A 15114-nucleotide genomic window follows, 5' to 3' on the forward strand; every position below is an offset into this window, starting at 1 on the left:
TCGCTCTTGAAAGCAATCTGATATTAGCTGTTGTTTTGAGTCTCAAAGAACTGGCTTTCAGCTCCTGTAATGGAATGATCATGGTTTGTTTACTGGTTCGCTGTTCAACTCCACCATCATAGACTACACATTGACACCGAGAAGGGAGTGGGACCACTGAAATTCAGTGCTCCTAACTCTCAATCTTTGTGCAGAAGGATACAACACTCCACACCTTCGAACGTTGCTGAAAGATCTAATAGTAAAACAGGAGCTGCACTCCCCTCGGTCAAGTTTTAACCTTGGTGACCCACAAAAACAATCATGCCATCTCCACCCATTCCAGATTATCTGCTTCAGCCAGGGTCCTTTGTGTCTATCGCCTTCTGCAGAACCTTCCCTGAAAGGGGAAAGATGAGACACTGGATATAAGTTGTCTAATAAGAGTGTTTCAAGCGTTCATGTCTTCTGGCTGCAGTATTCAAAAATGCAAATATGCTGCGGTGTTCTCTCCTTATAAGGTGGCTGTTAGAGGTTCAAGCTAAATTGGATTTTGTTCGGTGGTGAAATTCAGCCGGCTCTATCCGGATTGCATGATCTGGTAGCACCGGCAGCAGGAGGCTCCGCTCACCTGCCTGGACGTCATCACGTCCCGTTTTTGACTCTCTGTGCATGCACAGAAGGCTCTGTGCATGTGTGGAGGAGGCGCGCATGCTCACATTTGCAAACCGGTAGCGAAGGTAAGTGAGTACCACCCCTGATCTCGTTGATCAGAATTGTTACCGTTTCAGTAAAACCATTCCTGAATCCAGACGATCTGTCTTTAGATGGACCATCTTCCAAAAAGCCACTATAATAATAATCTTTAAGATAATCAGCCAGTTGAATTACATTAGCTTTTATTACATTGACTTGCTATGTTGCACCATTTAAAATCAGTATCTATTCTACTGTGCATACTCACTAGCTAGCTAGTGACAAGGGAGAACGGATCATATAAGCACAGTATAAGGAAAAACCTTTTGTAAGCTCCAGCCAGTTCTTTGGTATTCTACAGAGACTTTTTGTGAATGTTGTAGTTCCAGGAGTAGAAAATTTCATCCATCCCATCCCTTATTCCATTGCTTTTTTTCCTTTTCTCTTTCACTGGTCCCTAGGTTATAAACTGCTCAGAGGCAAGTGTGTAATTTGATCTATGTACTATTTTACCCTCACACAGATATCTGCGCCTGACTAATTAGCTCTCCCAGCTTATCTAGCCATGAACTGGAGAAAGGTCCTGATCCCTCCGTGATCAGGAAGTATAATTTCTTGAGAATTCATAATTTGTGTGGATAGTTTGAGAGGTCTCGGATCAATCCGTCCTCCCCATCCCCTTTGCTGATGACCTCAATGTCTCTCTTTAGCTTCTGAAAAAAAACCCAGCTCTTCAAAAAAGTGTGAGCCTCCAAGAGTCGAGATTGAAGAGACAGGACAGCAACTTCGAAAGACATCCTGCCTTGCATAGGCAAACCTCATTGTCCCAGAGTATTCGCAAGTAAGGAGAACTTTATCCTAACGTGTTTAACTTATCATTATTTGTTTGTCTGATTTCTTCTATTTATTCCGCTTCCCGTCTCATAATAATGGCTCTGGGCATCTTACAGCATTTAAAAACAAAGCAATAGTAATATGAATATGAAATATGAAAAACGACAGCTGAGGATAATTTGTGAGTCTGTGAGTGCTTGATTTTTGTGTTTGCTGCGCTGTTAGTAACATTAAAAAGACTTGGTAGATATTTTTGAAACTCAATTTCTGGTCCTTGTAAATGAACTTACTCACTGAATTCATTTGTACACTAAGCACACTTTCGTCTTGAGAATGTATAGGCTCCCAGTTTAACTGAATGTCATTACGTTTGCAATCAGTGCTTTAAGAGCCGTGGTAGTGCAATGGTTAGAATGCAGTACTGCAGGCTAATTCTGCTGACTGCCAGTAGTTTGATTCTCACCAGCTCAAAGTTGACTCAGCCTTCCATCCTTCCAAGGTTGGTAAAATGAGGATGTTGGGGGTAATATGACTCTATAAAACAGCTTAGAGAGGGCTGTAAAGCACTGTAAAACGGTATATAAGTCTTAAGTGCTATGGCTATTTCTTTAAAAGATTAGCCAGTGCTCAAACCTGGACTTGCTCAAAATTGAGACCTCTGTCAAACAAAGGGAAATAAGATTGATAAAGTATCAACTATTTCTTGTGAGCTATTTTACATTATACACCAGGGGTGTCAAACTCAAGGCCCATGTGCCAGATCTGGCCCGCAGGGTGCTTAAATCTGGCCCATGGGGCCGGCCTGGAAATGGCAAAGGACCGGCCCGCGGTGCCTCTGGCAGCCAAAATGGGGCACAGGGAGGGCCCGTGTGCCCCTCCACTCCTTGTTTTGGCCAGCAGCATGCCGCAGGAGGCATCCGTCCCATCTCCCTCCCCCCTCCCCCCTGGCCCACGGAGAATTATCATGCTGATCCGGTCCTTGAAGAAATCCATTTTGACACCCCTGTTATAGATAGATCTTGACTTACTTCCACAATTGGAATTTTAGTTGCTAAGCCATATGTTCATTAAATGAGCCATCACATGATAAGGACTAATTTTATAATAGTTGTTAGTTGTTGTTAAGCAAATTACATGGTCCTCATGTGAACATTAAGTGAATCTGACATCCCCACATGACTTTTCTTGTTGGAAGCTGGCTGAGAAGTTCACAAATTGTGATCACATGACTGCAATGTGCTGCAACCATTATAAATGCAAGCTAGTTGTTCAAGTGCCCAAATTTGCAATCACATGACTGCAGGGATCATGCAAGGGTTGCAACTTCAAGGACAAGTCAAAAGCCACTTTTTCGGAGGCTGTGGAAATTTTGAACCATCCTTAGTCAAGGATAACCTGTATGTTAGTCAAGGACAACCTGTATGTGAGATACCGTATTTTCCCGAAAATGAGCCCTAGCATGATTTTTCAGGATGCTGGTAATATAATCCCTACCCCAAAAATAAGCCCCAATTAAGATTGTTAGCCAGAAGGACGCATTTAGTGTTGTATTTCCCAGAAAATAAGACATCACCTGAAAATAAGCCCTAATGCATCTTTTGGAGCAAAAATTAATATAAGACCCAGCCTTATTTTCAGGGAAATACAGTAGTTGTGTTATTATTCCTTCTCCACATCAGTTGTTAAGCATGCCCATGGCATTTTCATAGAACAGAGCCATTTCCAGAATTTCCAGAAACTGGAAAAAAAAATAAACAGAAGAAAATATAATCCATAAAAAGGGGCTCAGCCCCACCATCAACTTGGCATGCTTTACCACAGGCTAGATTCCATTTATTTTTTTTCCTTAAATATATTTTGAAGATTTGATGAAAAAAATTGAATATTTCTATCCACGATTCTTCATGTTTATTCTGTCAGCTTTAAAAGTGTCCCTACAATCCCCACCCACTTCCATCTATGAAAACACGTCCATAGATCAGCCATTTGTGGAAACAAAACTAGATAAATGTTCGGACCTGGATGGATTAGATGCCCTCAGTTACTTTCCTAAAATCTTGAAGTTGCTTGTGAAGCCATGGTTGTCTTATGGCATTTGTCTCCTCTTTTCTATACTCAGAGGAGCAGCCCAGTGGTTTGGCGTCAGCAATGACTGGGATGGAAAGCAGCAGAATTGGCAGCGCAAGAGCCTTCAGCACTGCAGCCTGCGCTATGGAAAACTCAAACCTGCCTACAGAGAAATAGAAGTGAACAGCCAGGAGGTGCCTTCTTTCCAAGGCACAGAATCCCCAAAGCCAACAAAAATGCCCAAGGTAGGTGTCATTGCATAAGAGAGTCGGTAACGCAGACAAACAGTCATGAGAGTCTGGAAGAAGCACCGATTCAAATGGGATTACAAAATACTGTTATGGCTGGATCTTGGTCATACTATGTGGAATACAAATATAATGTCACTCGGGGGGTTGTTATACAAAGAAGTTCTTTTTATAGATGGGGCAGATGGCAACTAAAGACATTAGAAATACTGTTGGAAGAAGGGATTAATTTAACTTGGTTACAGTATAATCAACTCCAATTGAGATGGAAAGAAGATCAAAAACTTGGTATAATGATGCACGAAGAAGAATTGGTTAGACATATAAAAGAGAAAGGCCCAATGCATATTAAGAGGGTTTATAATGTTTTGTTAGAAAGAGATTCGGAAAATGAATTGGTTAAAGATTGCATGATAAAGTGGGCGCAAAATTTTGCAGAACCAGTGATGTTGGAAACATGGGAAAAAATATGGGTCCAGAATGTCAAATTTACACAATCGCAGAATTTGAGGGAAAACTTTTATAAAATGTTTTATAGGTGGCATTTAGATCCTAAGAAACTGTCGTGCATGTATCCTAATGTTCAACCAAAATGTTGGAGATGTGATTGTTTAGATGCTACATATTATCATATTTGGTGGACCTGCAAGAAAGTGAAGGCTTTTTGGATAAAAATTTGGTGGGTTATGCAAAATGTTTTGAAGAAAAAAATTCAATTCTCTCCTCAATTGTTTTTACTGGGTATAGTCAAGGGCTTTTCAGTGGGTGAAACAAAATTGATATTGTATATGGTGACAGCAGCGAGATTATTGATAGGTCAATATTGGAAAAATGATGTTATGCCTACTATAGAAGAATGGACTTTGAAGATGGCCAGTTTTGCAGAGATGGCGAAGATCTCAGAGTATCTAAAAGATCAGACTCAAGAGACTTATGTTTGGGAGTGGAAGAAGTGGATAGATTATGTGCAGAATAAATATCAAACTAAGAAATATCAGATAGCTTTTAGCTGAATGTATTATGCAGGGATAGATTAACTGAATTTTATGAAGATATAAACAGTACACAGGGGATGGAGGGGTTTAAGTCTTACAAAATGTGATTTTGATTTGGATTTTATCTTGAGGAAGTCATGGGGGGAGGGGAGGGTTAGGGAGGGTTTGGGGGGGGAAACTGGGGAGAAAATGTATTTGTAAAACTTTTTAAATAAAAAAAAAGAAGTTATAATCCCTCTTGGATGTACAGCTTGAGGGGAAAAGGGCCACCAGAAAGTCAGAACTTCATCTTTTGAAGGTCTCCCAAGTTCAACTCACTGCCAAGTGAAAAAATCTGGTATCAGCCAATAACAAACTCCACCTGAGGGTCTGGGAATCCACAGTCAGTCAGAGGAAATCTCATCAGGTGAAGAACAAGACGGCACCCCTCTATTTACACAAGTCATCTAGCTGTTCAGGAGGCCAGCTTATGGCTGTGAAGAAAATTACCTGGCATTGTCCCACCTCATTTGCAACTGAGATGATGGCCTCCTTTTGCGGAATGAAAGAGTTGATCCTAATTCTCCCTTTCTGTAAGGAAACTTAAAGAGGTTATGGGTGGCCACATTCTCAGAGAGAAACGTCATCTGTTTAAAAGGACTCTATATCAGATGATGGGAAAAATCATGATTGAAAGGGATCAGGGAGATGTTGGTCAGAGGAAATCCTATGACGGGAGGGGAATCAAACATTTGTCTAAGGCACCGTCCCATGGTTGATTCAATTAAAATTTAAAGCAACATTCCTGTTCCATTTCAGTACTGACTAATTGCTTCAATTGTTTTATCCTTTCAGATTGTAGACCCTTTGGCCCGAGGCCGTCCCTTCAGGCACCCAGATGAAGTGGATCGTCCACGAACCCCACATCCTGTCCTTCCCCCTCTGACTCCTGGCGTTGTGTCCTTGGCATCATTAGGTAGTGTACGGTCAGGCTACACCCGCCTGCCCCGCAGGAAAAGGGAATCCGTGGCCCATATGAGCTTTAAGGCAGCTGCAGCAATTATCAGAGTGAGTTCTAGTTTTGTGGTAAAGCTCTGAGCTTCAATTCTTTACTTCTTTAGATAATGGTGTCAAGGATGTGATATGTGCTGCTTCCTTATCTTTCTGCTCACCAACAGCAACACCAGAATTCCAGAGAAGGAAAAAAATTGTGGATATATTGGATTTCAATTCAAATCTGAACTGGAAAATATATTAAATCCCAGTTTGCAATTATTTCTCCAAATAATTTTCCTATTTCTGCAATATGTGTCTGCAGTTATATTGTGTGGGAGGGCATTTATATTTTTGCTGGATTCTCCTACTTCACAGTTCCTGTGGATGATTTTTTTCTGAAACTTCACATTAAATCCTAATTTCAACGAGATTGGAGAATCAGTTACTTTACTTTTGAAAAAGTTATACATTATATTTTGTTATGCTGTTCCTTCTAAGCTTGTATTTGAACTCTGGAATTCAGTGAATCCATGAAAGTATAATTATACTTCGATGATTTTCATATTCCAAGCTTTCTAAAGTTGAGCGTTATGAAGTAGGTTGTCCAGAGAACGGTCACGATCAAAAGAAAACCGTGTTTGGTGAGCACACAAATAGGCACACAATGACGGCATATTCCCCTTCTAAGACTGGAAACCTTAATAGGTACACAACAGAAGTAAAGGATATTCTCAATTCAGATTATCTGAATAGAAGTATCACCAGAGGGAGCTGTTGTACAGCACAGAAAAAGAATGGAGTAGATTTAGTGACATTTGGCTGGAAGGTGGATGCTATGTAAAACTATCTACTTCATAATTAGAACCAATATTAATATTATTGGCTTATACCCAACAAACCGTGCCGCAAAACAGAGATTTACTGAAATGAACCTTGTAGCTATCTTGGTTTAAACTGTATCTCAAACCTGTTTGGATTAAACACTTCAGAGTGTTTAATCATGTGCCAAGTCCTGTGCCTTCCTCTTAGCAGGCATCTTCCCTTTTGGAAGGCAACTTTAGGGCTGATCATGTCCTGGTAACTCCAGTTGGAGTTGAAGCTGCTGATAATAGCCTGAATCATTAATAGTGAATGTTTTGAACCTGACCATTCACCATTCCAATTTGTTTCTTACAACAGGGGCGATCCGTTCTGGATCCTTCAGTGCAAAAACGCAGAGGCAACAAACGGAGCTTTATGTATCCTAGCTTCATGGACGATGATGCGGTGGATGGCATGGATACATTTGACTCTTCCTTCTTCAGTAAGGCAAGCATGGTTCCATGGCCTTCCTGTTACATTCTCCTCCTCTGCTCTGACCGCTCTGTATCGCTCCTTCTATGGTTTCTGCTGTCCTCTTGTTAAATTTGCAAAGGGAAGGAACTGCAACAGTTCAGAAAATCTTTTTATGGATTTTGAGAGCTTTCTCGCTTCTTTACTGAGTCTCCCTCCATTCCCTCTCTTTTCAGTTTGTGATGCTGTGCTACCCATAAATTAAAAATCCTTGCGCCATTTCAAAGCAAGCCTTTGTTTCAAGCAAGTGGTCATGCTTGGTGCCTTCTGATGATCCTGGGAGAAGCTGAACCTTCAGCCCTGTGAAGTAAAACAGGCTGCCAGGCAAAAGAAATTTTGAAAGTTCTTAAGTCTTTGATGCCGTCTTTCCAGCCCAGATCTAGCAATTTTACTATGGCTTATATATACATTTTTTAAGGTGGATGTGCTAGCATGATTGTTAAACCATTCATGATTATCTCACCCATTCATGAGAATACAGCCCCAAGGACTGCTCTTCTGGAAGAGGATTGGGATTTTCTCCCCAGATATTTCTATTTTTTTTCATGCAAGAAATAAATAGGCATGTATACTCAATAGCCCCATGTGTGAGTAACATCATTCCTGAGGCTAGGCAAAAAGACTAATAAGATCAATTACATTTCAAAATAAAACAAAACATAGTCTCTATTAATTAATATCATATTTAGCTACATAAACTTTTGGGAACTTGAATATTTTATTATTATTAAAATACTCCTTGCTATAAGATACGGCCTTTTCACCATGAATTTAAAGGAGGCAAAACAGGTTCACCAACAGCGTTCTTCTAGGTAAGCTTCCAAAGTGGGAGATTTAAACTGACCCACGCTTGCCTTGAATTCCTGTGGATTTCGACTGTATTCTACTTGATTTCTACTGTAGCTGTAGCATTAGGACAAGTCACAAGGAAAACAGCTGGAATATAAATATTTGGGTTGCTTTTAATCTAGGCATGCCTGGACATGTCCTTTGCCCAGAGGAATTTATCTAGTAAATGGGGAGGGGAGATAGATCCATGACATCCTGCAGCTAGCATTGTCCCAATTTTAAAAACTGGTCATGAAGTGGTGTTTCTGATACAGCATGAATGGCGTGGGAAAGAGCTATCCGACAGGGGCGCTCACTGGGTGAAGGTAAGGCTCCTTCCACACATTGGGATGAGGGAACTACTTTTGCCTGGCCTTGCTTCTAGTAATTGCACTCTCACTAGTTTGAAGCATTATTTGTTTGGCAAAGGCACTGTTGATGTGTAATATTTTGTGCTCAGAAAACATTGCAAGGGTCCACTGTGCTACTGTCTGACTGATTTCTTTATGTTCCTTTTATATTGCACTATTCACACGGCTTGCTAAGCTTTGCTAAGACTTACATGTGAACATGCACAATCACATCCGCTGGTTCTTCTTGTAAATAAGCATGGCTAGCAAATTATGGGCAGCGCTGCAGAGAGTAAGCCAGAAGTCCTGGATCAAACAAAATGCTTAAATGTTGAGTTCACAGCCTGTAAATTGTGGATTGCATGTGAACCTTGTGAAGTATATAGGAGTGGGGCAAAGGGGAAGGCTGAGTGTGAATGAAAGAAGATGTTTACATGTCCATGGTATACAATATATTTTGCTTTATTTCCCCTCCCCCCCCCCAACTTTTCCCATAGATTGATTCCTCTCACATTCCTGCCTTCCCTTCCATTTTATTCCATTGGAAAATAATGAATTTGAATTGAATTACATTTTTGGAAACTAAATTTCTATAGATCAATGTTTCTCAATCTGGACTACTTTAAGATATGTGGACATCAACTCCCAAAATTCCCCAGCCAGCCACTGTTATAGATTGTCAGTGAAGCTTACCCTGGGAATTGCTAGCGAGTGCAGTTGGCTTATTGTTAGCTGAGCTATATTATGGCTTAATCTGTCAGGCAAACATAAGCAGAGCATTGATTGTATGTTTAGATGCAAAATAAATTGTCTTCAAATGTCCTACATTAAACTCTTTTTTGATGATGTGAATTTTTATTGATTATGAACTAAACCTGCCATTCAAAAAAACAAAGCCACCCCTTCTACTTTATTGGACTCTCTGGCTAGCCTTTGACTGTAATGATTCCTTCCTTCCTTCCTTCCTTCCTTCCTTCCTTCCTTCCTTCCTTCCTTCCTTCCTTCCTTCCTTCCTTCCTTCCTTCCTTTGCTTGTCATACACACACACATACACTATATAAGTGTGTGTGTACATATGTATGTTTGTATATACACACATACACTGTGATTCCCCCCAAATAAGACCCTGTCTTATATTTTTTTGAACCCTGAAATAAGCACTTGGCCTTATTGCCATGCGCTCAAAAACCCGATTGGGCTTATTATCAGGGGATGTCTTATTTTGGGGGAAGCAGGGTGTGTGTGTATATATATATATGGGTGTGTGTGTTTGGGTGTGTATGTGTGTGTATTCTCTCACTCATTCATTCATTCATTCAATTTGCTTGGAAATTCTGGCAACTGCAGCCTCATCATATCTGGGGGGGGGGGTTTCCTATATAAAACATGATATTGGGCAGTAATCCATAATCCAGTACACAGTTTGTGTGTGCTGCTTTTTTCTATCAGATGTTACAAAGGTGTGTATGATTAGATACCTAGATAACAATGGTGTTTGCCAGAATGACTGGATCCTTCACTGAACAAGGTATACAGTTCTCACTTGAAATGGGGCCATGAGGAACAATTCCCCTTTCTTACAGGTTGATGCACATGAGGAGATGTGCTCCATGCAAGATGATGTATTTGAATCCCCACCTCTCTCTGCTACTGGCTACCGTGGCCTTTCCTTACAAGAAGACGGCAAGTCACCCGAGGCTGACCAGCCTTTCCAGTGAGTCTTAGACACCCATTTGGACTGATGGCCCATCACCCCTAGCCTCCTGTTCATAGGAAATGTACCCTGATTCATGTCACCAACTGTGAGCTGTTGTTGCCACAATCACCTGGAAACAAAGCTTTCCTACTCCAGAGAACCCCCCCCAAAAAAAACAACAACACACACATCCTTTTTTCTATGACATTCTTGTTTTGGATTCTTCGTGCTATAAAGGCTACTTTGTCACAGCAAGACTTTTAAAACAATCCTAAAATAAAGTGCTTCCATTTGTCAGCAACAATTTATCTTCCAGTGAACTATAAACTCTACTCCTGGTTTTTGCTGCTTCACGACTGAATTATAGATGCATGTCTTGCACTTTTAAGATATTTATAAAGTATGTCATCCTGATAAGTATTTGAAGGATGGAGACAACATTTCTATTATGAATATAAATATTCCCTGCAAAGACCATTTTAAGTAGCTTAAAATGGTATCAATATCTCTTTCCTCAGAAAGTGAAAGCTTTGGAACAGGAGGATCTGAAGCAGGGAACTAGCCTTTTGAAACAAGATTGGCCACTTGGATTGCTTGTCTTAAATGCTGAAGACATTTACATCTAAGAGTTGTAGACCAGTAGCCCCCAACCTTTTGGGCACCAGGGACCGTTTCCATGGAGAATGGTTTTTCCGCAGACTGGAGGGGGTGTAGTTTTATGTGCTGCCTGCATCCCACCTATGGGACTTCACTTGTTTGCGTGGCCCGGTTGCTGGCATGCCACAGCCCATTGCTGGTCCACGGACCGGGGGTTGGGGACCCCTGTTGTAGACAATGCTAATCGCTTGTCTTAAATGCTGAAGACATTTACATCTACCCTGTTTCCCCCAAAATAAGACATCCCCTGATAATAAGTCCAATCAGGCTTTTGAGCGCATGCAATAAGGCCCAGCGCTTATTTCAGGGTTCAAAAAAATATAATACAAGGTCTTATTTTCAGGGAAACACGGTTAGTGTTGTAGAGAAGGTGACAGCTGCAAGGTGAAAAAGAATAATTCAAACATAGTGGAGGAGAGGAAAGATGATATTAAAAATTCAGATAAGTAACTCTGATGCACTGAAGAATCAAACAAAGACACTTGAATCTTGGTCATCTTATCATTTCCCAGAAAAAAATTCTGTTCAAGATTAAACTTAACTCAATCAACTGCTCTATTGATTTTCTTATCTTTCTCTGCATAAAGTAGGCATTGCAAAAGAAAATGTGCTGGGGTGGGAGGTGGCAAACAGAGAACCAGTTACAGGTAGTCCTCGACTTACAATCACAATGTAGCCCAGAATGTTGCTAAGTGAGAAATTTGTTAAGTGGGGTTTTTGCCCCATTTTACAATTTTTCTTGCCACAGTTGTTAAGTGAATCGCTGCAGTTGTTAAATTAGTAGCAAGATTGTTAAGTGAATTTGGCTTCCCCCTTGACTTTGCTTGTCGGAAGGTTGCAAAAGATGGTCACATGTCCCCGGGACACTGCAACCATCATAAGTATGAACCAGTTGTCAAGCAGCTGAATGTAAACCACATGACCATGGGGATGTAGCAAAAGTCATAAGTGTGAAAAATGGTCAAAAGTTACTTTTTTCAGTGCCGTTGTAACTTCGAATGGTCACTAAACTGTTATAAGTCGAGGATTACCTATCAGGCCCATGATACTTCAAAGCAGGGGTGAAATGTAAAATTTGTTACTACCGGTTCTGTGGGCATGGCTTGGTGGGAGGGGGTAATGTGACTGGGTGGGCGTGGCGAACTTTTTTTTTTTTTAAACTTTTCAAAGCATTTTTTCTAATGCTTTGAAAAGCCTCTGCCAGTCAGGGAACTCAGCTGGGATCGTCAGAGACTTTTCAAAGCATTTTTTTTACCACCTCTTCGGCCAAGAGGTTGCAGAAAAAAATGCTTTGAAAAGCCTCTGATGAGCCCCAGCTGAGCCGCGCGATCATCAGAGACCTTTTTTTTACTTTTAAAAGCATTTTTTCGTCGGAAGAGGTTGTAGAACAAATGCTTTTAAAAGTAAAAAAAAAAAGCCTCTGATGATCGTGTGGCTCAGCTGGCATGGGGGAGGGGGCGCAGGGATTTTTGCTATCGGTTCTCCGAACCACCCACCACCATTGCTACCGGATTGGGCGATCCAGTCCGAACCGGGAGCATTTCACCCCTGCTTCAAAGACATACCCATTTGCTGAGATCAAGTAACATTTGCGGAACACAATTCTTAGAATCCTGGAATAATTCTATATGTATCAGGCTGTCAAACTCATGCTCAGTTTTCAAATATGTCCTTTCTTGTTCTGCAGGCATGGAGGAGCTGTTGCCCTCAAAAGCCTCCAACAAACAACTCCTGCTCCCAAAAGGGGCACTCGGATTGCTTCCAGAGTGAAGCACTTTGCCTTTGACCGCAAGAAGCGCTACTATGGGTTGGGAGTGGTGGGCAACTGGCTGAACAGAACGTATCGTCGGAGCATCAGCAGTGTGGTACGGTCACAGCTGGAGATCACAGACAGCCACAGGTAGCAGCAGACCACCAAAGCTCCAGGGTGACTATGGATTAGTCGTTTTTTTGCAGTCCAACCTGCCCAGCTGGATTGCTAGGGGGATGAAGTTAAAGGAGTCCCTTTTAAATGCCTCTTTGAACTTGGAGAAGAAGTAGGATTAAAATGTAACAAATCAGTAATTAAGTCACTCTAAAGTGTGTTCACCCCATAGCAGAAATAAACGATCTATTTGTAGGTGGGCAAGGAGTGTATTTCAATTGGAAAAGGGGATATTTTGACTGTGAAAGTTATCTGTCGTTCTCTTCCATGTTGTGTCCTGGATACTGCATATTCATTGTCTTTTGTGGATCAGATACTTACTGAATTAGCCATGCTTTCTAAATGTTTAGGTGTAGTGGTGGCGGTGCAGTGGTTAGAATGCAGTATTGCAGACTAATTCTGTCGACTGCCAGGAGTTCGATCCTGACCTGCTCAAGATTGACTCAGCCGTCCATCCTTCTGAGGTCGGTAAAATAGAGACCCAGATTATTGAGGGCAATTTTGTAAACTGCTTAGACAGGACTGTAAAGCACTGTGAAGCAGTATATAAGTCTAAATGTTAGGGTTAGTTAGTCTCTTTCTTAACAAAGAATATCAGACTGAGATTTATCTACAGAATCTTTTCTAGTTTCTGACACTTTCTACCACCCTTTCTTTCTGCTTTGTCTGAAACAGGCCTTATTTTACGTACTGGATCACATTTGTCCACATCATCATCACTCTACTTATCATTTGCACTTACGGATTTGCTCCAATCGGCTTTGCTCAGCATGTGAAAACAGAATTAGTGAGTCTAATTATATTTCAGTACTGCTTACTCGGTGATTTCTGTGAAATATGAAAACGTGAACATCTTTTCTACCCCATCTTTTAAAAACCTCTGGGTGGCCAGCTACTATTTAAAAGATACCTTGGTATATAATTAATGTTAGTTTAGCAATTGCCTCATTTAGTCACCATTCCTAATTACGACTGTGATGAAAAAGTAACTTTGCAACCGATCCTCACATGTATGTCCTTTATAGATCAGTAAAGCAAAGGAAAGCTAAAGTAAGATTGTAAGCACAGTCACGGTTTCACTTAGTGACCACATCATTTAATAACTGAGATATTCCCAATTGTGGTCACTAAACAAGGACTATCTGTACAATGTAAACTATTGAAAATAAAGCCGGCATATGTAACCATTACATATTAATTACAAATGAAGAATTTTTGAAGTAAAATGCAACCTTTCTCCAAACGCCCAATAAAACAACATGGTTCTTAACTAATATTTTAAGAATTTTTTAAAAATAATCTAATCTATTGAACTGGTCATGCACTGCTCTTTGTATCAGCCAGGCAATGGACTGGCATACAGTCAGTTCAAGCAATGCTGACACTGGGAGCAGGACTCTTGTCTAATTATCTAAATTAACTTTTCTTAATCAGTTGCCCTGCAGATACATTAGAACTATTATTCTCGGAATTCCCAGTCAGAATGGCCCATAGCTAGGTTAGCTGGGAATTCTATAGCTCCATTGGATCTGGAGGAGGCTGCCTAAGGGAGACACCCTGGATTTAAACTTGGGACTTGAAAGTTCAAACAGCAGGTCAAACTGGACCTGGAAATTAACTCCCTCTCAATGTAGATCTTATCAGGTATTTACCATACATCTAGCAGACCCAAACAGATGTGGCAACTGGAACATCTGAAAAAACTTCAGAATCCTCTAGTAGATAATATTCTGTGTTGAATGACACTAATTGGCCCAGTGCAAAAAACCTAAAATCTGCAGCCAGAGAAACTTAAGATTTGTATAATGTCTATGGAGATTCTCTGTCATCCTAGTCATGGTTGTCCCAAAGGTTCTTTTTCAAAAGGCGAGTGGATTTTCTAGTTTTTCTTTGAAGATGTTTCGCTTCTCATCCAAGAAGAGGATTTTTGGATGAAAAGCGAAATGTCTTCAAAGAAAAACCAGAAAGTCCAGTTGCCTCTTAAAAAAGAACCTTTGGGATAAGATTGGCATACTTTTCTTTTAGCAACATAAATAAAGCAGTGAGTGGGCTAAGATTCTTTGATGCAGTCTACCCAGAAAATTGGAAGACTATAGATTCAAATGCAGGTTAGCAAAAAAAAAGATTTAAAATAGTTTCCCTTGAATAAATATTCTTCAGTTTTCTATGAAACCCTATCTTTTTGTGAAAGGTTTTGAAAATGTGACACACTCAGAAAACCACTCCTGCTGACATCTACCATTTGCCTTTATGGGGAAAAGGCCCCCTTTAATCTGTACCTTGAGGTACTTGTTATTTCTTTGACCTGACCTTGGAATTTCATCATTATTTTGCAGATACTACGAAACAAAGGTGTGTATGAAAGTGTGAAATACAGCCAACAGGAGAACTTCTGGATTGGCCCAAGTTCGGTAAAGGCTGTTTTTCCTTTTTTTTTTTTTTTAATTGCTTCTAAAAAGAAATTTCTGCCATATGCTACTCAATGACTCATTGCATAAGAAGTCTGTAACTTCCTGGTCTGAATTGATTGTAA

General features: G+C 40.5%; 1 protein-coding gene across 1 annotated transcript in view; it reads left to right on the plus strand.

The window, feature by feature from the left end:
• The window catches only part of RHBDF2 (rhomboid 5 homolog 2), an 88563-nt gene that overhangs the window by 54258 nt on the left and 19191 nt on the right, over positions 1–15114 (plus strand). The window contains exons 3-10 of the mRNA XM_070934604.1: positions 1386–1516; positions 3629–3821; positions 5654–5866; positions 6974–7102; positions 9888–10018; positions 12345–12557; positions 13257–13368; positions 14918–14992. Coding sequence (XP_070790705.1) covers positions 1386–1516; positions 3629–3821; positions 5654–5866; positions 6974–7102; positions 9888–10018; positions 12345–12557; positions 13257–13368; positions 14918–14992 — 1197 coding nt within the window. The remainder of the gene's footprint in view (positions 1–1385; positions 1517–3628; positions 3822–5653; positions 5867–6973; positions 7103–9887; positions 10019–12344; positions 12558–13256; positions 13369–14917; positions 14993–15114) is intronic.

The sequence above is a fragment of the Pituophis catenifer genome, unplaced genomic scaffold (assembly GCF_029215685.1).
Source record: "Pituophis catenifer annectens isolate HBS135680 unplaced genomic scaffold, rPitCat1.0.hap2 SCAF_2, whole genome shotgun sequence".
In the NCBI taxonomy this organism is placed as follows: Eukaryota; Metazoa; Chordata; class Lepidosauria; order Squamata; family Colubridae; genus Pituophis; species Pituophis catenifer.